General features: G+C 35.2%; 1 protein-coding gene and 1 long non-coding RNA gene across 2 annotated transcripts in view; both read left to right on the top strand.

The window, feature by feature from the left end:
* The window catches only part of LOC128186458 (uncharacterized), a 70,317-nt gene extending 70,127 nt beyond the window's left edge, over window positions 1-190 (top strand). Inside the window, exon 13 of the mRNA XM_052856228.1 lies at window positions 156-190. Within this exon, the coding sequence (XP_052712188.1) occupies window positions 156-190 (35 nt within the window). The remainder of the gene's footprint in view (window positions 1-155) is intronic.
* On the top strand, window positions 190-24,691 carry LOC128189400 (uncharacterized). Its single transcript, XR_008244234.1, has 4 exons — window positions 190-247; window positions 15,081-15,145; window positions 17,778-17,865; window positions 24,417-24,691. It is a non-coding gene; the product is annotated as an uncharacterized LOC128189400 (long non-coding RNA).
* The last annotated feature ends 26 nt before the right edge of the window (window positions 24,692-24,717 follow it).

Here is a 24,717-nt window from a genome sequence, read left to right as displayed (position 1 = left end):
TTTTTCTAATTTTAAATTACTTTTATATATATATATATATATATATATATATATCTATATATATATATATTTTTATATATATATATATATTTATATATAGGGACGAACATTACGTGCTTTTTTAATGTCAATCTTTTTACCTATATGATTTTAAGAACATACAAATGACATGCTTTTTCCATCCGTTTAGTAATACTTTACCCAAACAAATTCGGATTAGTTGACAAAGAAAAAACAAGACTTTCAGGTAATCAATTTTCTTAACGTAAACTTGTGAAAAAAAATTCCCTCAAAATTTGTCCACTTTGTCTATTTGTTTGAAAGTTTTATTTCTGAAATTTATTTAAGATTTGCCCGCGTAGTTATCGTGTTTCAAACACGCATTGCTTATCAAATCAAGCTGGGTACCTTTAAAACGCGAAACGAATTATAAACAAAGAAATTGAAACGAAACAAAATTAAGCTTAATCAGTCTGTCGGTAAGTATCAAATTCTGTTTGTCTTAAAAAGCAAGAGCACCAGATGCAATTTTACCTTATTATTTCTCCTACAATTGCTAGTCCTCCGCTTTTATTTTAATGCTTCTAAAAGTGTAAGGTCTGATTTTTGTCGCCTCGCGCAACTTGTTGCAAAGGGAATATAGCATGGCTGATCTGTGTGTGTGTGTGTGTGTGTGTGTGGGTGGGTGGGTGTGTGTGTGTGTGTGTGTGTGGGTGGGTGTGTGTGTGTGTGTGTGTTTCAGCCTTTCAAGCAAATACAACCCTTGCATGCATGTTTATCAAACTTCGTAGTTCGTACACTTTATAAGCTTGGTTAGAGGACAAATCCTATTTATTCTCAGGTAATTCTGTTAAATATTTTTTACAATATCGTTGATTACAACACTTAGTATAGACATTTTATGTACGACTTGACAATAGACATTTCCTATTTGCGAAAGTAATTATTTAAGATCAACAACTTGATATTTTGTTCGACTTTGGCCTTGTAAAGGTAAGAAACAAACGTGTTTTGGGGGAGTTAGAAGGGAAAAAATTGAAGCGAGCAAGAAAGTAAGTTCAATTCAATTTAATCGAAATAAGCAGCTGTCTGAGATGAATTCGGGCTCAATTCAATTTAATCGAAATAAGCAGCTGTCTGAGATGAAATCGGGCTAAATATCCCGAATTACTAAGAGAAGAACTGGTTCATAATTCAGAAGAGATCTAAACGAGTATCGTCAACAATATCATATTAATCGCTGTAGATACGTTACTCTATTTTAAAAGTCGGGGTTGAAATTACAACATGTTAAATGCGTAATGTATGTCACTGAATAAAGAAAATAGAACTATATATATTAAGTTCAAAACATTTGTAATGTGTTTTGTTTTTGATGGTAATTGGAGGAAGTGTACAATCACGTAAACGACACACCCTTCCTGGATTCACCCCAGAGCGTGCATGGGGATAGGAATAACGAAATATTTTGATTCAAAGAGGTTTTAGGGAGATAAATAGTTGGTATCTTTAATTTCCTGTGTATCTTAAAGAATGCTTTCCTCCCCACCAAATAGTTTATTTCGCGAGGGGATGCTCAGCTTTGCGGTGTCGTTGCTATAGTTTGTTTTTAGACAAAAGCAGACCAAAAATCGACAGGTCCCAAAATCGGATTTTGTGTGTACAAGTCTATTTACAACTACTTAGTATGATTCCCTTTTATTTCTTACGGAAACTTATAGTTGATAAACAGCCAGACTGAAATCTACACGCCCTGTTTATCGATTAGTCGAAGCTACAGCGACCTAAGAAAAATCACGGACTGCACGAAATAACCATGATAATGTCAGACTCATAGTCCAATAGGAGACGATTTGGCCATTTCTTTTAGCTTTATATTAACAATAATTTTGTCAATATTTCCTAACTTTTAAGATCAATTTATTAATTTGTTAAAGACTGATGTAAATATAAACAATAGAATGTTTCTTTTTTGGTGATTTTCTTGCGGGCTATTATGGTAACGATTTTACTTAACCCGCTTACTCGCTCTCATTTATTAGGTATCAAAAGAGACTCATTTAAAAATGATGGATCTGTTACTACAAAATTAAACACTATATTTATGTTGTATATTGAAATTAAAATAGCTGCATGTAAATGTAACTTTGATTCCATTTTGCTCCATTTGATTTCATTTTGTTTATGTATGTTTCGTTTTAGTTTAGTTTCGTTTTGTTTTCGTTTTGTTCTGCTTCGGTAGATTTTGTTTTGTTTCGTTTCGGTAAATTCATTTCGGTAGTTTTCGTTTCCTTTTTATTTTGATTCGTTCCTTTTTTTCTCTAGTTTTGCACTTTGCGGGTATTCAATAAAGCAACTTTATTTTAAAGAAATATTCGGAAAATACACATTTTAATCAGACAAAACTATGCTCCAAATTTTGAACGAATTCTATTTTCTCAACGCAATAACACAACAGTGGTTAATATTCAAACGTGAGTATTTTGCATTATATCTTGAAGAAAACTTACTATTTCCTAAAAAAAAAATCGGGTTTTTCTTTTCTAAAGCTATGGTAATATTTAAAGTTAAAAATTACCCTTCTCGTTATTTCAGTGGACCCATTTTTAAGACACCTGAGCTGAAAAGCTCAAGTGAGCTTTTATGATCACATTTTATCCGTTTGTCCATCCGTCCGTCTGTCCGTCTGTAAACCTTTTACATTACATTTTGAACTTCTTCTCTAAAACAGCTAAACTCATTTCAACCAAATTTGACTCAAAGCATCCTTATTGGAAGGCAAATATAAATTGCAAAAATGAAAGGCCAGTTTGCATTTAAAGCGGAGAAAATCTCGGAACTGAAAAAGGGGGATGCATTTTTAGAAATCTTCTTTTCAAGAATAATTGGGTTCATTTCAACGTAATTTAGGCTAAATCATCCTTATGGAAAGGAAAACATAAATTGCAAAACTTAAGGGCTAATTTTTGTTTCAAATCTTAGTTATTACGAAAATAACAATAAAGGAAAGGCGTGGTTCAATCAGTTTATAAATTCGGGTTCTCATATTTCAAAAACGAGGTTCTTTGCTTAAAGCAGCTATTTTTGAACGTATGATAAACGGGTCGATCTGACAAAGATGAATTTGTTTTTTTGTGCAAGATACTTTTTCAATGCGTTGACATTTTTCACAGACGATGGTATTAGCTTGTTTTGATTTTCGTTTCATCTTCATTATTTATGCTTTGTAAACTAGGGAACTATCGCCTTTGTTTTGTAATTTTTACGTATCAAATCAAACATGGAGGTTCGGTACATGTAAATCAGACATTTGATTGTTTACCTGCGCAAAATAAGCAAAATCTGATGTATTGACAACATTCTATAATACAATTCATCCATTTAGTAGTTCGGTACGATCTTTTGCGTAATGTTTGAATAATGCAATGTGTGTTGTAAAGATGCTCAGCATTTTCTCGAGTTTTAGTTCAGTTTAAACAGAGTTTAATATCGCTGATAGAAATATGTGGGTATATATATATGATTCATATTGAAAAATAAATTGTGTTCTTTATTTGTTTTAGTGCATTTTTCTTCTTTTTTAATTGTTTACAATTTCTTTTTACTATAACTATTTATTTATTTACTATATATTTGAGGGGCATGGTCACGACTTTGGTCAAATTCTATTTTTCTGTTTTTATAATTTACAATGCTTTAGAAATGCATTTCTAATGATCAATGGAGATTTGAGAGTCAATCGTTGAGTTATAAGCAAGAAACAGGACTTTCAATCCGTTGTCATGTAAACGAGGCTCGTGTCCTGTTTTTCTATACATAGATTCCAGTACCATTAAATAAGCTGATTTGTCTATCTTCTTATTCATTTTAAACATAAATACACAGTTCCTAATGTTTAACACATTCATTTTAGGTCTAAAACTGGAATTTTTACTCGAACATTCAAATGTATACAAAAGCTTTGTTTACATAGCGACGACTTGTAAGTAAGCTTTGTAACTCGCTTATAACTGAACGAATGTCACGTAAACTTTGTTTGCCTATTAAAAATGTCTTACCGAAGCATTGCATTAAACATTAAAATCGGTAAAATAAATTTTGACCAAAATTTTGACCATTCCTTTTTAAATGCTGAATAGGAAATACAAATTAAAAATCTTAAGCTGAATGTAATAAACTCATGTGAACAAAATATGACTCAACCATAGCAAAATTGGGAGCTCTGTATCTTGCTTATAATTCTACGATTGACGCTGAAAGTTTGGTCATCAGAGATGTCTTACTAAATGAAAAATACTTATACAAAAAAACTTCACAGCATAATTATATATGTTGTCACTTCTCTCTGGGGCCCCCTCTTTATACGATGAATAGTATGACATCTAAATTAATTTTGATAGTTTTTCAGACACGAGTTAATAAAAGCGACACCGTTAAAACAGTTTCCATAGTCAAATAAGAACGATGTCTATTTTTGAAGTATGTTTACTAAACAATGCACACAGTAATCTGAAAGAGAAGCAGTTCATACATAAATAATTTAATTCTGGTTGTAACGTGCTTTATGAGTGGTTAAAAAATTATCTTATATCGGATAAAGAATGTTGCCTACGTCATAGCAAGACTAACGTCAAAAACGTATCAATACGCCTGATGTTACGTTTGAATTTTGTACAGTTTTACGTCATTTTAAAGGTCAAATGACCGTTTATATCTACAATGAAGAGTAAAAAATGAAATTATAAGCAATGAATTAATATTTATTAGTTTTATACGATATAAAATGGTTTAAAACAGTTTACGCTTTTTTGAAGCGGTTTATAAAGTGTAAATTTCCCCAAACCATTTTATCGTATAAAACAAAAAAATATTGAATTCATTCCTTAAGTAATAATTTGATTGTTGAATGATACATCGATCAAACAAACTATAAACAAGTGCGCACCTACCTAGGATAGCATGTGTTTAAGACAAAGTACAAGTCAGAATTGAACGTATAAATTCCGGATTAGTCTGAATACTCTCTACCCCCCCCCCCCCCCCCAAGTCTTTTTGGATATGGAATAAAATAAAAAGCTGGTGAATTAAGACTAAAGTTGGAATTTAGATATGCATTTCATAATCTGTGTGCCATTTTTGGGCGTAAGTAGAGCGTCCAGAGCGGCGTGGAGTCGTCTCAGGGGGTGCTTGGTGAGGTGTGAGATGACTTTCAGTTCCACGTTATTACCATCAACTGATGAGGTTTGCCGGTCCGATGACGTCTGCTCCTGGATGTCAGGTCTGTCCTTTGCGGGCGATCTAGGAGGTGAAAGGTCTGCTTCTCTTTCAACAGGAACAGTAAATGAATCAGTTGTTCGGGGACAAGGACTTGAGATGTTCGGAATGGGTGCTGGTAGTATATATGCAAGTGGGGTCTGGCCATGGTTTCGCGATTGGCTTCTTGTCATGGTGTTGAAGGAGTACCTTATCATATCCCTGCGGAGATGTGCATGCGGCCTTGTGGTGCAAGTCAGTGTCACTGGTCCTTGTGGGTTCTAGTGACTTTATAGGGATATTTTTTGAGGAACTTTCTGTTTTCTGTCAGTCTTTTAGAAATTGACGTGTGGCAGTAGCTGTAAATTCTAGTCCACCATCTGTTGCGAGTTCATCTGGGATGCTAAAAGTGACGAATGTGCGCCTGAGGCAGTTGATTAAACCTGTTGCGCCATCTGATGATTTCTCTACTATTGGCCAGTTGGAATATCTGTCAACAATGACGAGGTAATATGTTCCTTTGTGGTGAAAAAATCAGCACATAGGCACTGGAATGGATAGTCTGGGGAAATAAGGGGGTGGGTGGAGCACTGGGGTTGGAGGGTGCTATCCGATTACACTGAATGCACTGTTCACGAACAAAAGTTATATCAGGTGTGATCCCTGGCCAGAATACGGAGGCTTCAGCTCTACAAATCATTGCTCTTACCCCTTGATGGGCAGAGTGTAGAACTGAGAGGATCTCCTGCCTAAGGGAGGGGGTATAACGATGCGGTCCTTAATTTGTATAGAATAACTCCATCTAAAGAGTGAAGGTTTTCTCTGAACTGGAAGAAATCTCGTAGGGCGGGGGGAGGGATTCGTTCCTGGATTCGGACAAGCCTGATTCGATAAGTTGAAGCAGCTGATGCATGTTGGCATCGCTGGTAGTGGGTATACGGACTCTGTTCCTCGTGACTGATTGAACGGATAGAGTTTTGAGTGTTGTGCAGCGGCTAAGTTGTCTTCCATATTGTCAGGGTCGTCGTCAGAACGTATACCAGCAAGGAAATGAGACGGTGGAAGGGCATGGTTGATAGAGGCTTTGTCATCAGATAGGTGCAGTTGCTCTGGTGTCCCTGCTGGGTGGCGCGTGGGATATGAGTGACGCGGAGTCGATATCGTAGTGTTTTCTCCTTAAGGTTTCGAAGTCGGGAATTCGGAATATCCTCTAGGGATCTGTCTCCAAGTATTTTTAAAAGTGGTTTGTGATCAACAGCAATGATGAGATCAAGTACAAAGTATTTGGCCTTATCCAAAGCATCAGCAACAGCTAGGGCTTCACACTATATGGGTACATATATTGATTCAGCTGGATGGGTGAATCTACTCCCAACAAGTGTGATTTTCCAGCCTGATGTGCAGCAAAGTGAATCTTGTCCAGGGCATGTGCAATGCTTTTGAAACAGCCAAAATCCAATGCCAGTTTTTGACCAGGCTGTGGCTAAGCAGGTAAGTTTGCTGCGGTCAAATATTCTCACTCCATGCTTGATCTCTTTTATGATGGCCTTTATGGAAATCTGAAAGAGGTTTTCAAGTTCTGAAGTCCATTCAAATGGTGCATTATGTTTGAGAAGTTGTCGAAAAGGGATCATCTTTTCTGCCATGCTAAATGCATATGAAACTTGATTAACTAGTCCAAACCAAGAGCGTACATCGGTGATGTTTTGAGGGGTTGGGAAATCCATGTTGGCATTGAAGTACTTCCTGCAGGGACGGACACTGCTTGAAGAAATTTGAAAGCCAGCAAAGTCAACCGTGTCTTGTGCGAACAAAATTTGCCATTTCTTCCGCAAATATCCAATCACTGTGCAACCTGAAAAAAGCTGTCCTCGAGGGAATTGGCCGAAAGCAGAACATCATCAATGCATTTAGTCTTGTTTTGGATGTGAGCAACTATCTCATCGTATCGTCTGGTGTAGCCGTCACTTGACGCAATGTATCCCTGTGGGGCGGTCTTATATCGATACCTTCCCAAAGGTGTTATGAATGTTGTGAGATATCGGTCATCTGGGTGGATGGGAACACTGTGGTATCCATTCAAGGCGTCTCTAAGACCGATTTCTTTGTGTCATGAGGGACAAGTCTTGCTTGATGGAATGGTGAGGGGGTGTGATGGGTTTCATGTGTCGCGTGTACGTTAAGTGGCTGAAAATCTACCGTGCGGCGAAGTTGCCAATTTTCTTTGCGCATATCACCATTTTGTGGCACCATATTACGGGTTCGCCGATGGGCACACGTTCTATAACTCCAAGCCGCACGTTTTGATCAAGTCCTGCCTTGACCTCCTCCTGCCAATGTATTGGGACGGGGACAGGTGAATGGTGGGCGACAGGTTTGCCATAAGGTTCCACCATCAGACGCATAGGGGGTCCTCTCATTAGTGGTTGGGTTTGGTGTTCACATGTGTTAATAGTGCTGGACTTGCAGTTGTTCAGTAGGAAATCACCGAGTTTAAGTCGATTGTTGTCTGTTGCTGCAAACGGGAGTGTTGTCGGAAGTGGTGGTGGCAGCTGGCATGTTGGGCATTGGCAGTTTTGTGTCTCCTAAAGTGAATCTGTTGCAAACATATTTTCACTACAGGTACCAACTGAGGGGAAAGAATCCGGAATGATTCCAAGTGCAACACAAGCTTCTCTGCTAATTAATAGTTTATCAGAGTTGGCAGTCCCATATGTCATTTGCCTGGTCTCGAATGGCTCACCATGGTTGTTTAGTCCAGATATGCGAAGGATAGTTGCTCCAAGGATTGTAATACCCCCATTGTTTGCGGCATGTATCTTCATTGTCACTTGAATGAGGTCGGATTTTGTAAGTCCAAGTTTATGGATAACCTGAATTCCAGCGAGGCAGCTCTGACATCCTGTGTCAGTCAAAGCTGGGAGTTTAATGGTTTTTTGGCGTCACATTCAATGAGAAGCCCAGTGCTATGTGTTCTTCAGGTAAGAGTTTGATAATGAGATTGATGAATGGTTGAGGTTTGGAACACTTCTTGATCCATGTATCTGATAGATGGTCATAAAGATGATGATCCAATGCAATTATTTTATTTGCATGGTATTTGGAGGTGATATCGGATAAGACAGAGAGGGATTCAAATATGCCACCCTCATAGTTATGGGTATCTGTGGGAGCTGTAGGGAGTTTCTCCTTGTCTTTGCTTCGACAAACAGTCTCTAAGTGGTGGTCCTTGTTGCAATGTCTACACTTGTGACCAAAGACAGGACATTCTGTTTTACGGTTACGATCTGGTGCATGTCTGTCATGGCAATTTTTCCGCATTAAGAGCATGTCTCATTTTTGTCCTTCGGCCGCTTTGTCTTTTTGTAAGAGCTAGTAGCTGCTATAGAGTATGTGTCTAGAAGTCGAGACGTAGATCGTTTTCCCGCTTCCTTAGCTTCTACGAATTTGGTGACTTCCTCTAAGGTCATATTTTGGTTTTTATCCCCAAGGAGGTCAAGCTTGATATCGGGGTCAGCTATGCCTCTAGCAAGTACATCACGAACTATGGTGTCAGTGTAATTGACCTCATGATTGCAGTTAGGGCATGTGATAACACATTTACAGACTCCTGCTTGTCCACGAAGTTTAGCACTGAAATTACGCACTGGGTCATCCCTGTCTTGGCGAATATTATAGAGTGTGACCCTAGCAACCATAGTGTTTTCATTACGTACAGCAAGTTTATTGATGGCTGCAAGTACTGTTTCCTCAGTTTAATCTGTAAGACTACCGCCGGTTGATCGTGTGAGGTCTTTCCCGAGGGGTTCATCACAGCATTCAAAGAGTTGAACAACTTTGTCACGGCCAGCGATCTCAGTGGCGCTGATGTATTCGGACCACCTTGATATGTAGTACGAACATTCCTCACTACTACCGGCTGCAGATATAGAAGGTCGCTTGACTTTCTCTGTTTTAGCTGCAGGCACGTTGTTAGACGAGTGAACGGTGCTGTGTATTGTTAGTTAAGAGGACACAATAGCTTCGTCTAGATCTGCAGTTTTGCATTCACAGTCGGGGATGGGACACTTGATTTTCGGCATTGTTTATTTTGAAAGTGAAAGTAACCTTCCTGTGCCGTTATGACTGTGTTCATTAATAAGAACGATGTCTATGTGTGAAGTATGTTTACTAAACAATGAACACAGTAATCTGAAAGAGAAGAAGCAATTCATATATAAGTAATAAGGACTTGATTGTTGAATGATACATCGATCAAACAAACTATAAACAAGTGCGCACCTACCTAGGAAAGCATGTGTTTAAGTAAAAGTCAGAATTAAACGTATAAATTCCGGATTAGTCTGAATACCCTTTGTTATGAATACGATAACATTCTACTTGTGTGACATATAATGTACAATGTACATTCCCGGTTATGACGTCATAATGGTGATTACGTCATGATAGTAATGACGTCATTGTGTACTTTGTTTTATTATGATTGTATTGTACTATGGAAACTCATTGGTACCTGTAGTCTTGAGAAAACTACCATAAAAAATAAGACAGAACTTGGCTAGAACCCATGGAGGAGATGACAGGACACTTGGTGATCTGAGGTAAGCCATAGGACATGAGCTGTCAATTCTTGAAGCTGTATCGAACACTGATGAAGATTGGTATTACAATGACTCAACATGTCAGAGAACAGCAAACGTTTATGCAAAGGCATTTAAGGGAAAGCCAACTAACAATAGAAGACAGCGATTCTTTCAACACAAACCAAACTTTGAAACCAGAGATGCACACGAGTATCAAAACAAATCCTGTGTACATGTATTTTGTGATGATAAAACTCAGATGGGAAGCAACTGCACCTTAACCTGTGAACAGAAGAAAATTATTGTGAAGCAGAAATCATTATGCCTCAACTGTTTTGGAACACATAGAGTCAAAGACTGTCCTTCAAAGAGAAACTGCAAAAAGTGTAAGAAACGACACCATACTTACTTACTAGTATGCAATGGTTTAAGGGAAACAACATATGTTTCAACAAGATACGAGAATGCTATCCCTTCTTCAGCGACTCTACATGCATCTTCAGTGGCGAATACTCAAACAATACTTAAAACAGCAACAGCGAAAGTTACCAGTGGAAAAACGGTCATGACCACAAATATATTATTTGATGAGGGGTCACAGAGGTCATTCATTACAGAGGAATTAGCAGAAAATTTGAACTTGAAGTACAAGGGAACTGAAACTCTGACGATTGCAGCATTTGGTGGAAAAGAAATGATGCGGACTTTAAAAACCTCTACCTTATATCTGATGCAGATTCTGGGGAAAAATTTCAGATTCATGTAGTTGTTGTCCCATGTATTGCGGCCAAAGTCCATACGCATCATGTACCAATCAAGAACCTCCCTTATCTGAAACAATTGAAGTTTGCACACTCAAATGATGGATCGCCATTTGATATCCTGTTACTTATCGGCGTGGATCACTACTGGGACATTGTTGGAAATGACATCATACGGGGACCTGGACCAGTTGCTGTAAGTTCTAAAATAGGATATCTACTCTCAGGACCAACACACTCGAGTGTCAAACTCAATCATGTTTCTTCCTGCAATGTACTGTCTTATCATCGCCCAGAGGAATTGAATTTAGTAAAATTCTGGAAAATAGAAGACCTCGAAAGCTTGGAAAAAAACAACTAATTTGCCGGTTGAGGATCAGAAGTATGTTACCTATGAAAATGGTCGATACATAGCAAAGTTACCATGGAAAGAAGAAGTCTGCAATTTACCTTCAAACGAAATAGTTGCACTGGAACGCACAAAAAATGTAATTCGCCGCTTATCTCAAGATCCAGATATGTTAAAACCATTTATCTTATGTTATGTTATGACGATATAATCAAAGAACAGGAAAAAGTACAACACCAATTCGAATAGCTCTTCGGATATCTATGACCCACAACCATTGACACCCTCTCTTCTACTCTAAGGACGCCGAGCATTTCCAAAATACTTTTGTGGCCCGGAGAAAGATCACGAAGAGGAAGTGGACAAAAACCGTTTGACAGATTCCTTCATTCGAAAACAGAATTTCCTTGCCAATTTACACCAACGATGAAAACACGAATATCTTACAATATCTCCGGGAATACCATCGTAATTATGGGAACAACGTCCAGACTTTAAAAGTTGGAGATGTCGTCCAAATGTATGACACAAGAGTGAATTGGAGACTAGGATTAATTACAGAACTTGCAGAAAGCAGAGATCACTTGTCTCGTTCAGCAACAATAAGAACCAGTAATGGTCGTGTAACTTCAAGACCCATATCAAAATTATATCCGCTTGAATTGTACAGTAATTTGGATTGTTATATTCAGTAGTATTTTCTCACTATATAACTCTATATAGACGAATAGTCAATAATTGTAATATTAGCTCGTCCGAAAAATATCGACTGGTCAATATTTTTTTGATATTGACCGGCTAGGAATAATATCTAGAGAACATTTCCTGTATCTAAAATAATGATGATTTGTTGATTCGTAAACGATGACGTAAATAATTCTTCGCGACTCCAAAACAATGTGACGTCATAATAGACAGTCAGTCAAGGCAAGCAAACAACGGACGCGCAATGCGACGGTTTGCTATCATAACGAATATAAGGATTTGCGAATTACTGTTAAGTAAAATCAGGTAGAACATCTGTATGTTAATTCTTACGGTCGGCGAAATATCACCAGTGGTCGTTTGATTCTGAGGATATTATGGAAATGAACTTTGCACAAAATTGAATTCGTGAATTCCTTGTTGAGCTGAGAAAATTACGGCGATCTGTTTTCAATTAATTTCTTAAATTTTGGTTTGTTTCTTCATATAACAAAACAAATGTTGACTGTGTTTTCGGGCAACATTGATTATATTAGCCCCCTTGGGACGAGAATATTGCCCTCCGCTTCGCATCGGGCAATATTTCGTCCCTCGGGGGCTAATATAATCAATGTTGCCCTCAACCCCAGTCAATATTTGTATAACATTAACCGTATATATCTATTTGTCATCAGAAACATTGTGCCCTGCGGAGGATGTTATGAATACGATAACATTCTACTTGTGTGACATATAATGTACAATGTAGATTCCCGGTTATGACATCATAATGGTGATGACGTCATAATAGTTATGACGTCACTGTGTTACTTTGTATTGTTATGATTGTATTGTGTTGTTACCATGTAAATAACTGAGTAAGTTTAGATAAAGAATTTGTACGGAACAGATGTTTTATCTATCTCTCGTAACACCCTCTAATAGTTTTGACACATTTCTGTAACGGGGATAAAGGCATCATCGCTTTTCCTAAGAAAATATTACAGCGGAAAATCATCCTGGTTTGTAGCCATTTGTTGTTTTGGATTAAAGATGAAAATAATGGGTGGGCCTTCGTAAAAAAATGAGTGATATGCCTGTCAATACGTTGATTACGATAGCTCTTTAACGTTTCACATTTTTCATTCTGTGTATTCATCAATCAAGTGCAACCCTGCGAATGTGTTAGGAATGGTTTCTTTATCGTTCCTAAGTATATAATAAATCTAGAGTTGCTCGAACGAAAGTTCACGAGACTTCACCGAGATTTGTTGAGTTCCTGTGAAATTTCGAGCGGAAGTAAATGTGTTCGGATAATATTCTCAAAATACGTAAGACTGGTCGTTTTTCATATCATATCCAACTTTGATTTAGTTAAAATATGAAATTCATTTAAAATGTATGTTTTATTTCACCATCTAGCGGTTATTTAAATTAAACGATGATATTCAGAACAGAGTTATCGCTCGTGTTCAACCACGTGTAAAGTGATTGAAAATATAAACATTGGGTTGCTTTATAAAATCATAGCCAATTTTGATGCTTGTTGTGTGCAATACCAGGTTTTTAAAAAAAAATAATGGGTGTCTTTTTTGCATAAAAACTTAGTATATCGAGCCATTTTCAAGGAACATTCTGCATAAAATAGTATAGTCTGTTTCACTATAGATGCTATTATTAGGTCAGGCGCGGATCGAAGATAAACTCATAGGGCGATCTCTACTAAGCATGTTAATTGTTGCTACAGCAGAAAAAAAACTATTTTTTGTATTGTTATATTTATTTTTAGAACACGTTTTATCCACCAATTAATGAAGATAAAGTTTAAAATCAATCAACGTTTAGATTTTATAATTGACTACAAGAACCTTGATTCTATGAAATAGACTACAAACACGAGGCACGATTTTTACTGCGAAACTGAAATGGTCAAATATAACCACGCGGTCTAAAATTTAAATAACAATATCATTCGCAGGGGTGAAGTGAGTAAGGTTATTAAAGTCACGCGAGTTCACGCCAGGTAAACAACAGTCGTGTATAATGAGGAAGAGCAATTAAATTTTTGAATGTTTTTAATTTGAGGAATTGAGCGCATTGAGGTACAATTTTCTTCTTCACATATAGGAATTTTTAAATACAATAATTATTATAGTATTTAGAAAGAAATACAACTAGAGCAGAGCTCGTGGCAAAGCCACGAGTAGTCTTCCGTTGTTGCTGCGAGTTGAAAATATATGTGATATGGTGTCAAACGATTATAATGACTAAATTTTCAGTTCTGCTTTTGTTATAAAACCTGTTGTGGTTGAAAGCCCGTATATAAAACGTGTTTTGAAAAAGGAAGAAAGAAAATGTTTTAGGAGAACTATTTGTCGAACACAGTTTGTGTAATCGTTTCAAAAATTCTTTAATAAATGAGATTTTTAATGGCGTGTTAAATTTTCAAAGGGTAGCAAGCATTGTTATTCACAGTATGTACTCATGATTTATGTCATGATACATGTCAGGAATTGTATTTTTTTAAAAACCAAACCCGCCTACAAAACACGTAACCTTTTCTCTAAGATAACTTCTTTATTTAAATCTTTCTTAATTTTTGAAGACTATGTGCAAGTTTAGAATTGTTGCGTGCTAACAAAATTTAGTAATAAGTCAAAATTGATGGCTTCTCTGAACTTTTCTACAGGGAAGTGTGTGTCGTCTGATGTCGCATTATTTAATGAAACGAGTAGACTTGGACATTCAAAATAATCATCAGCTTAAAAAAAAAGATCAGCGGAAGATTTTATGCAAAAGCGAGCACCATCTGGGGCTGTTTCATAGAGACACCGCTATGAAACGTAAATAACTTATTTACAGAAATAATTATTACTTCTCTCGACGATGCAATAATATGCAAAATCCTTATTTTTATGTCAGTAGGTTGACTAATCAAATTGAATAAAACTTAAATTGCGCTCACATAAATTGGAATAATTTTTATGTTTTATTACTAGTATACATCAAAGTCTGTATAATATGAAAAATGATTAGTACTTACGTATTTTGAGAATATGATCCGAACAGTCATGCTTTCCCTGAAAATTTCATGGCTCTGGAAAGTCTCGTGACTTTCATTCGGGCAACTCTGGATCTATTACATACTTAGCAACGATAAAGAAAACATTCCGAACACATTTTCAGGGGTGAAAGATGCCAGGTGAAATTCAACAAAATGGTTAAAAAATGTAGTTATAAAAATACGATGAAAACAGTTTCTTTGATGTGACCTATATTTGAACTGTATTTTATAGCCTTGATATTGTTTTTAATGATTGCTATGTGGCCCAACAGCCTAATGTTTCTGTAGGTACACATTTTTGTAAGGTAATCTAGAGTTATAATATTTGAAAAGCTAACTAATTTTATTTCTGAATTTGCTATCATAATGATTCTCTTTATTAAAAGGAAAACAAAAAACCAAAAACAAAGTACCTAAATCCGAATCAAGATGGGACAAAAAAGAAAAATTGGTAAGTAAACAATGAGTTGTTGTTATCAATATTTAGCCTTTGTTCTTATGGTAGTTCCATTTATTTAAAGAAAAATATTTGTCCGAAAAGAAATAATTACTTTCTCAACAGTTTTGATTCTCTCCGGGATAAATTCATCGATTGTAAAACATCCTCATATGTATTTATCTATCAAGAAAAATTGATTTACTTTTATGAATTCATGTCAGCGTTAACATGGCTCGGAGAATTTACATCAGAGTAATAGATGCAGACGCAGACATATAATATTATTACGGAAGACGGGATGAAGAAAACAGCTCAACGCAATTTATAGTGTTCTTACAAACAGCCGGCTAAATCAAAAAAGTTTAAAACAACTTAACTATTCTTTCCATTCCTTTAAAAAAAACAGGGAATTTCTGACCTGATCAAGCTCCTGAAAATACTTCTTAGCCGATGCCGCCCCCAAATCGAAAGAGGGTTTTCATTTGTTTACCCAAAAGAACACTTGTATAACAACAGTTTTGACCTATAGGTATTGGTTTCTGTCTTTACAAAAAGCTCATTGATTTCTGTTCTACTTCTTGATTTAAGACCATAAACAGTAAAGTTCTCATATTGAATAGCGATTGAAAAAAAAACAATTGTTAAACGAGCAGTATAAGTTTTTTTTTACTTTAATATCTTGAAATCTTATTTTCAGTTTGCTTTCTAAAATGTGATACATGTTCTTTATATGCGTTTATTTATAACAAATGACTTACAAGCAACTATCGAAAGTCTCGCGTGATGCGATTTCAAACCCATAGACTCTTTGCGACAAATAATGCATGTCGCCTTAGTTTTTCTAACAGAAATAACAGGAAGAGTAATGTTTGTAGATGTAGAAGGCTTTTTATGAGGCGAACACTATCATCATTCACCGTACATTCAACTGAACTCTTTTTTCCTTATTAACTGTCGCATCGATCCAGCTGCAAAGAAGTCTGACCTGATGCCGGGATGACAAGGGGGCGAAAAATTCCAACTGACCAACTCTCGTTTTTGTCTAATCTATAAACCTCCCTACTGCATTTTTCGCATAAAATGTCACCAATGCACACGCTCATTGCAAAGAATGAATTACATCTACTTTGCAGTACTTCTCCCACAATTTCACCACTTCCTATCGATGTTCTACAAAAAGCAAACACGGGTTTTTAAATAAAACGGTGTTTATAAATTCTGTTTATTTAAAAATGAAAAAGTATGCCCACAAATTAAATCGAACCAGGGCACAAAAACATCGTGTGTGACAAAGCCAGCGATTTAACCTACCGTGCTATTCAGAACTTTCACATTAAGATGTAAATATAGACGACTTTCAGTTTTCGAATTATCTGACAGTTTTTGGCAAAATTCAACCCCAGGGTGGTTGTACCCCTATCAATATGCTATCTTATTTTATTCATTTTAACACAACTTATTAAGTATTTAAGTTTTTAGGGACAGGCCGGTCCTGAAGGCTATCTATGGCAAAAAACATGCAATAATTTACCAATTTACAATGAGAATGCTGTTTTAGCCAACATATAAGATTAATTATAAAGAAGATGGGTGGATAAAGCGTGTAAAATGCTCATACACGGTCGGACAAGCTACTGAAAAAATAAAATATCAATAAATCTTATATTGTTTTAAAAAATCATTTAAAACAATATATATTTAACATATTATTGATTTGTAACCTATAAATATGTTCAATACTTGGAATATGTTGACTCAAACAGGCGTATACGTCTCAAAACCTGCAAATACTGTCCTTTTTTTTAGAAGTTCAAGGCATTTTCTTTTATAGAGTGGGTTTGTGCTCCATATTTTTCTCATAGTCTGAATAAGGTTAATGGAAAACAAGCCGATTTCAATAAACAAAAATGTAGAGAGATGACCCATAATGCATTAAAAATATCATTTTGTATCCCAACAATTAAACGTTTTAAAAAAATAATACAAGTTCGTAAATTCGTGGCCAAAGTCATATATGATATTTAAACAGCCCACTTTGTTGTGTCTGAAATGGCTCAATGGTTAAAATACTTGACATAAGCTAACCTTATATACCTATGGTTTTTATGTTATGGGTTCGATACCACCAAAATTTCAGACAATAAGTGTTTTTCTTATTTTTTGTAACATATATTAAAAACTGAATATGATAGTTAGAAATTCTGCTTTTGCAAACTTGTATTATAATATATTTGAAAAGATTTAATTGGGAAAAAATAAATTCAAATTTTATTTTACGACTTAACCGAATGGGCATTTGCTCCATCTTATTCCCCCATCTTCTTGTAAGAGCAAAATGATAGGTTCAAAATGAAAATTCGAAAGAATGTAGAAGTATGTATGATAGAAATGTGTGAATACTGTGATTTTCAAAGGTGAAATCCATTTCCCTTATAGGTCAATTCTTTAAATTGTTATTTTACTCCCAATCCTCTCAAAAACAACATTTTTCAGATGCGAGGATCCACGAATTCATACAAACCGGCCACCTATGATCTTAAAAAACCAAAAGCATTTCATAAATTTATTGATAAAATTTCTGCGACGATTTCCGAAAATGGCAAACATTAACCAATCTATACTTTTCTTCTCGATCTGCTTTCAGAAAGAAGATTTTTTTATCGGAGTAGAAACTTACCAACGTGATACCACTGGGGACATCCATATTCTTCACAGTCTAATTAGAACAAAAGGTCCGACAATTTGGATAAGTATAATGAAATTGAAAAAAAAATGAGATAGAATTGTCATCTATAAATTATTTAAAGCCATCGAGCTGTTTTGTACCGTTCAAATTTCCCTTTAATATGCCTTGAATAAGCGCTGCCCAATTGCTTGGCAACATGTTACCAAGCACTTGTTTACCAGGGGCTTGTAACATAAAGGGTACTTTAATCTATAGTATATTTTTGAGAGTTGATTTTAATCAGCTCTCCTATGCAGTTACTCAGGCAAACCTAAGCACAAATCAACACCGCTGACAACATTAAGTTCTAATCAATAAATTAGATGTAATGAGTTCTTAGCCATTGTTCTTTTATAAATTTATTTAAAGGTACCTTGTAAATAGTCAGATTTTAAAGGGACTTTGACAGAATTTGAGATCAAAAATTTTATTTTAATTTTTTATGTATAAACTGGTTTGCTGGTGCATTTTAAATGATTGACCATGATATTGAATGTTAGAGTCAAGTTACAGGCGAGATACAGAGGTAAGAATTTATTGTTATATAAACAAAGCTCGAGTCTTATAGTTGTTTACATAAAATGAAATGCAGAGAATAACCATTTCTTAGACAAAATTACATGTAAAAAACGATTTAAACTAACTCAATATCTTTATAAATACTATTATCAACAAAATAAAGTTATATTTGATTGAAACTTACACAAATACAATACATATGTAAAAAATGAAAACATTCGAGCTTTGTTTAGAAAACAAAGAATTATGAACCCTGTATCTTGCCTGTAACTTGATATTTCAATTTCAGTTTTTGGCATAACATTAAAAACTTCTTTATTCATCATTATAAACATTGAAAATGGAAAAATAAAAATTGAAAACTTTAAGTCAAATCGTGTCTAAGTCCCTTTCAATGGTACGAGGAATTTATATATTTTTTGAAGTCGTACAATTTGTCTTCCTACGCCAGAGTTCAATAAAGTCTCGTTTAACCAGACGCTCGGCTGTCTCCGTAAATCTCTGACAAGCATAGAGTCTCTCTTGCTTGTCGGAGATTTACGGACACAGCTGAGAGTCTGGTTGAAAGAGAGTAAAGTTCAATTTTGCTTGGATCCATACAATTTCTCATAACTATTTCGATTACTAATACGTAGTTTGATGGAATCATTCTTTGAATATTACACAACATGATTGATATTGGATTTTCACGAAATTCCTGTAGGATTCATATTATAAAAATGTGCGTAATTCAGATACTTATAGGAATTTACTTCCCATGCAAAATAACATGTCGTTGATTTTAAAATAAAAAACAATCGATAAAATCAACTCCCGTCAGTACTTCAGTGCTTTGATTAGACTTAAGTTCGTAAATAAAATAGGACAATTTACGCAAAACTCAGTAGGCCGGTAGAGGTGACTTAGATTTATCCTAACTTTTTATACACATTTAGATATTAGAATGTTCATTGAGCTGATTTTTCCAGCTTTAAACATATTTTCGTAAATAAATGAAGCTTTGTAATTAAACATGTAGCGTTCTCACATAAACGCAAAAAAATGTGAATAAACGCATATCTTTTGCAAATAAAAGAGAATATTTGCAATAGAGGTAACAAAGGTTTTATAAGAAGTACTGCTTGCCTGTTGCAAATAAACGCTTAAGTTTAGCGTTCCTTTTTACGTGTATGTGCGTGCCAATAGAGATATGATGTTTTTTGAATTTATAGTTAGAAGCTAAGTCGCTAGAAAATGTATTGGAATTGAACTTTAAACCTAAACGTGAGAGAAAATGAACAGGGTACCCTCAATGTGGTTTCTATGTTTTATGAAAGCCTGTGCCTTTCTAATAAATAAATCAGATGGTCAAGGGAGTTTCTTTCTCAAATTACCCAACGGGATAAAATATATTTATGTAAGGAAAAACAAAGACCAATTTTTAGCTCACCTGAACCGAAGGTTCAAGTAAGCTTTTCTGATCACCCGTTGTCTGTTGTCCGTCCGTCCGTCCGTCTGTCTGTCCGTCTGTAAACTTTTCACATTTTCGATTTCTTGTCAAAAACCACTGGGCCAAAAAATTTGGTACAAAGCATCCTAATGGAAAGAGGATTATTAATTATTAAAATAATGGGCACATCCCTTTTCAAAAGGGAGATAATTGCGAAACAGTGAGTATAGGGTGCGTGTCTTTAAAAATTTTCTTCTCAAGAACCACTGCACCAGAAATTCCAATTTTTACACAAAAGCTTGTATATATAGTGAAGATTCTAAATTGTAAAAATCGTGACCCTCGGATTAAAATTAGGGCCCCAGGCGGGGTTCAAAGTTTAACATAGAAATACATAGGAAAATGTTTTAAAAATCTTCTTCTCAAGAACCACTGCACCAGAAATGCCAATTTTTATACAAAAGCTTGTATATATAGTGAAGATTCTAATTGTAAAAATCGTGACCCTCGGATTAAAACTAGGGCCCCTGGTGGGGTTTAAAGTTTAACATAGAAATACATAGGAAAATTTTTAAAAAATCTTCTTCTCAAGAACCACTGCACCAGAAATGCCAATATTAACACAAAAGCTTGTATATATAGTGAAGATTCTAAATTATAAAGATCGTGACCCCCAGACCAAAATTGTGGCACCAGGCGGATTTCAAAGTTTAACATAGAAATACATAGGAAAAATGTTTACATGACTTTTGTTTCATTTATATAACTAAATTGTGCACCAAAAAAACCAACTATGTCTCCCTGATTATTGACAACTCATGGCATAAGTATATAAGGTTGTTTAATCAAGAAATGACGGATGAATACGATAAGGTGTAAAAATTCACTAAATATTATTTTTAGTTCATCGCTTCCATTTTATTTGGATACCGTGCCCGATAAAAATAAAAATTAATATTTAAATTTATTTGTTATCGGGCACGGTCTCCAAGATAAATATAAGCGATAAATTTATTTTGTGATTTTGTTGTAAGATTGCAGCTAGTTTGGTTGGACATTAAAGATACGGCAGATCAACGCACGTGGTGTGGATTTATTTGTAAACAACCATACCATAGATAATCTTGTTTCACACGGGAATTAAATTTAAAAACAAGTATGTTTTATTATAATTAGGGAAACACTGTGTATGTGTTACCTTCGTATACAATTGATGTACCCGTAAAATCTGTTTAAAGAGTGTTTAAAGCAGAAAGAAGATAATTTATTTATGAACTTTGAAATTTCTTCGATTTTTGTAACCATGATGAGTTATGATTCATTGTATTACAAATGCCTCACTACGTATTTTATAAGGGAATATAATGAGTATACAATCACATGGTGATGTTAAAATTGCATATTAAAATATAGTTGCATATTGTGGTATTTATGGACTTATTGTACGTACGACCTAACTCAGACAGTGCGTGCAGGTGTCATAACAGTATTTCAAAACATGGCTGAGGCAAAATAATTCCTGAATTTTCCTTTGAATTCGGGGAGTTTCCGCACGCGACAGGAGTTGGTTTTTTTATGAGATGAAAAACAATGTGTAAGAGGTCTAACTATCCCAGTTTTGTAATAATGCGAGGTCATTTAAATTTTTGATGCGTGTTGTTTCCGGAGGGGGGGGGGGGTTAATGGCCCGGGCTTGATTTTCAAACACGTGTTACTTGGAGGTAAACAAAATCTCACGCCTTACTGGATGCACGTGTGTATTTTCTAGAAAATTGTAAATGAAGCGTTGTTAAAAAAATATCAAGAGGATTTTTTCCAGAAGATCGTTTTGAATTTTCAATCTGTATGTAAACTTGTGCAATTTTGGTAAGAATATATAGTAAAATTTAATACTGTAGTGACACCTGCACGGATCTCCGCGGGCTCCCTGGTCGAGGACGGATGTGTACCGGTGCACGGCGAGGGCTATTATGAACTCTTGTTGATGATCCCATGTTTTATGTGTATTTGTATCTTGTCTGCTTGACAATAAATACTATAATATGTACGAATTTAGTTACACAAAATATTTTTATTCTGATATTATTTAATATACGACTATTGGTATTGAAATTTAAATTAATGATGTCAGCTCGAGGCCTTTGTGGGCATTCCAGCCTTTGATATATGTAATGAAGACTCGAAATTGTAGAAATCGTGACACTCGGGACAAAACTTGAGCCCCAGACGGGGTTCAAAGTTAAACATAGAACTACATATGAAAAATGTTTAAATCTTTTCTTCTCAAGAACTACAGCACCAAAAATGCCAATATTTACACAAAAGGTTGTATATATACTAAAGATTCTAAATTGTAAAAATTGTGACCCCCCCCCCCCGGACAAAAAGTGGGGCCCCAGGAGGGGTTTAGATTTTAACATATATAGGAAAATGTTTTAAAATCTTCTTCTCAAGACTATAATGCAACAGTTTGGGATATTACCATGCATACATGAACATCCTTAAATAATGTAGATTCTAATTTGTAAAAATCGTGACTCCCGAACAAATAATGGGGCACCAAGAGGGGTTCAAAATTTAGACATTTTAAAAAATATAAAGGAAACGTTTAAAAATGTTCTTCTCAAGAACTACAATATTATAGTTTGTGGAATTACTATGCATCCATCCCTGGCTTATGTAGATTCTTAATTGGTAAAATCGTGACCTCCGGACCGATACTTGGGCCCCAAGACGGGGTCAAAGTTTATTATAGAAATATTAAGGTAACATGTTAAAAAATCTTCTTCTCAAGAATTACAATGCTTCAATTTGTGAGATTACTAGCATGCATACAACCTTGGATAATATAGGTTTGATAGTTTTAAAATAGTGACCCCTGGACTAATACTGGGGACCCAAGCTGGATTAAAAGTTAAATGTAGAAGTATATATGGAAAATGTTTAAAAATCTTCTTTTCGAGAACTACAATGCTTCAATTTGTCAGATAACTACGTACGCATTCTCAAATAGTGTAGATTCGAAATTATAAAAGCCATGACCCTCGATCTAATAGTGGGCCCCAAGAGGTGTTCAAAGTTTAGCATAGAAATATAGAGGGAAAATGTTTTAAAATCTTTTTCTAGGGAACTTTAATGCTTAAGCTTGTGAGATTTCTATGCAAGCATCCTTAAATAATGTAGATTCCAAATAAATAAAGCTTTGGCACTGGACTAATACAGGGGCCCCAAGAGGGGTTCAAAGTTTAACATAGAAAGATATATTGAAAATGTTTTTAAAAAGTTTTTTCTCGATAACTATAATGCTACAGTTTGTGAAATTACTATGCAAGAATCCTCAAATTGTGTAAACTCTAATGTAGTGGAACCAAGAGTTATCTTTCTTGATGTCGTTCTGTACAGTCTGAGAGTTATTCCTCTTGATGTGGAACTCTTCTACGTTCATTTTTTTCAGGCTGTGTCCGTGCGGTCCCGCCGCAGTGCTACACACTTTCATTCCTATGTTGCTATTTATGTTGTTAAAGCCAACTATAAACCTAGGACCAATACTGGGGCCCCAGAAAGGGATTCAATGTTTAAAATACAAAAAGCATACTCTACGAAATAGAATGTCACAAGGAACTGCTGTTCAGGTGAGCGATGTGGCCCATGGGCCTCTTGTTTCTGTAAAGTGATATTAAATGAAATAAATTACAGATATATATATATATATATATATATATATATATATATATATATATATATATATATATATATATATATATATATATATATACGAATAAGTCCTTGGTATAGGTAACGGTATAGAAAAAGGTTTTCAGTAGACGATAACACAATAATCCATTTCTCTCAAATTTAATCCAGAGCGCTTTCGCCTGATCGGCTCTTCAGTGGATTTCAAATTGTAACGTTACAATTTGAAATCCACCTTAATCTTTGAAAAGACCGAAGATTACTTTGTCAGTGTTGAAACTTACCAACGTGAGGCCGGGGGGGGGGGGACACCAAGATTCTACACAGTATGGTTGCATCAAAAGGTCCGACCCATGTATGAATATAGTTATTTTATTAGAAACCCACTTGTAAAGTTCTCTGTTGATTTTGATAATATAATTTCACCGCAGGCACGTAGCATCGTTTTTGAAAGCGTGTGTGAGTGTTGAGGGAGGGGGGGGGGGGGGGTGGGGTTCAGGAGGCCAGACTTATTAAAAAAAATCTTGACAAGCATAACAAAAGGAAAAGCGTTCCTTTTCAAAATCCTGAAAATCCTAATATGCAGGGGGGGGGGCAGGCAAGTTTACCTTTAACATTAATTACTGTTTATATCCTTTTTCCCAATTCAAATTCTTACATGGTCCCATAAACTGGGGGGGGGGGGCTCCTTCTTCATTGAATTTTTTTGTATGTAAATTTAAGAAAAATCTCTATGTGCCTGTACCGACATTAGTATCCGGTAATATTTTTTCCAAACTCGTCTCTGACCTTGAAGAAACATAAAAAGTTTACTCTTTGAAAATTTAAAAATTAAAACAAATTTCTTTAAAAATCAAATGAGCAAATTCATGATAAACTAATATATTAAAGATTTTCCAAACACATTTCATTTCTAGATCAGAGTGGATCGGTTGAGGATTTTGCAGGCAAATATAAACGTGTTTCTGAAGTAGAACTGCAAGACTTGATTCTTCGAGCTCGTACTCACATTATACCAAACTTAGTCAGGAAAAGAAACATTGTAGATCTCGCTAAGTTGTTAGTATGTACTGACAAACATTTTCGGAAGTTCGTTCTTAAAAAGTTAAAAGATATCATAAGTAACTTAGATATATCTGTTCTTTTTCTGTGTGATTTTAAAACGTGTTTGCAGTATTTGATTAATATTTTTCCTGACAAAAACTTGGATGATATTTA

This window comes from Crassostrea angulata, chromosome 6 (genome assembly GCF_025612915.1).
Source record: "Crassostrea angulata isolate pt1a10 chromosome 6, ASM2561291v2, whole genome shotgun sequence".
Taxonomy (NCBI): domain Eukaryota; kingdom Metazoa; phylum Mollusca; class Bivalvia; order Ostreida; family Ostreidae; genus Magallana; species Magallana angulata.
The sequence above is the reverse complement of the archived record's forward strand: the minus strand, read 5'-3'. Positions and strand labels throughout refer to the sequence as shown.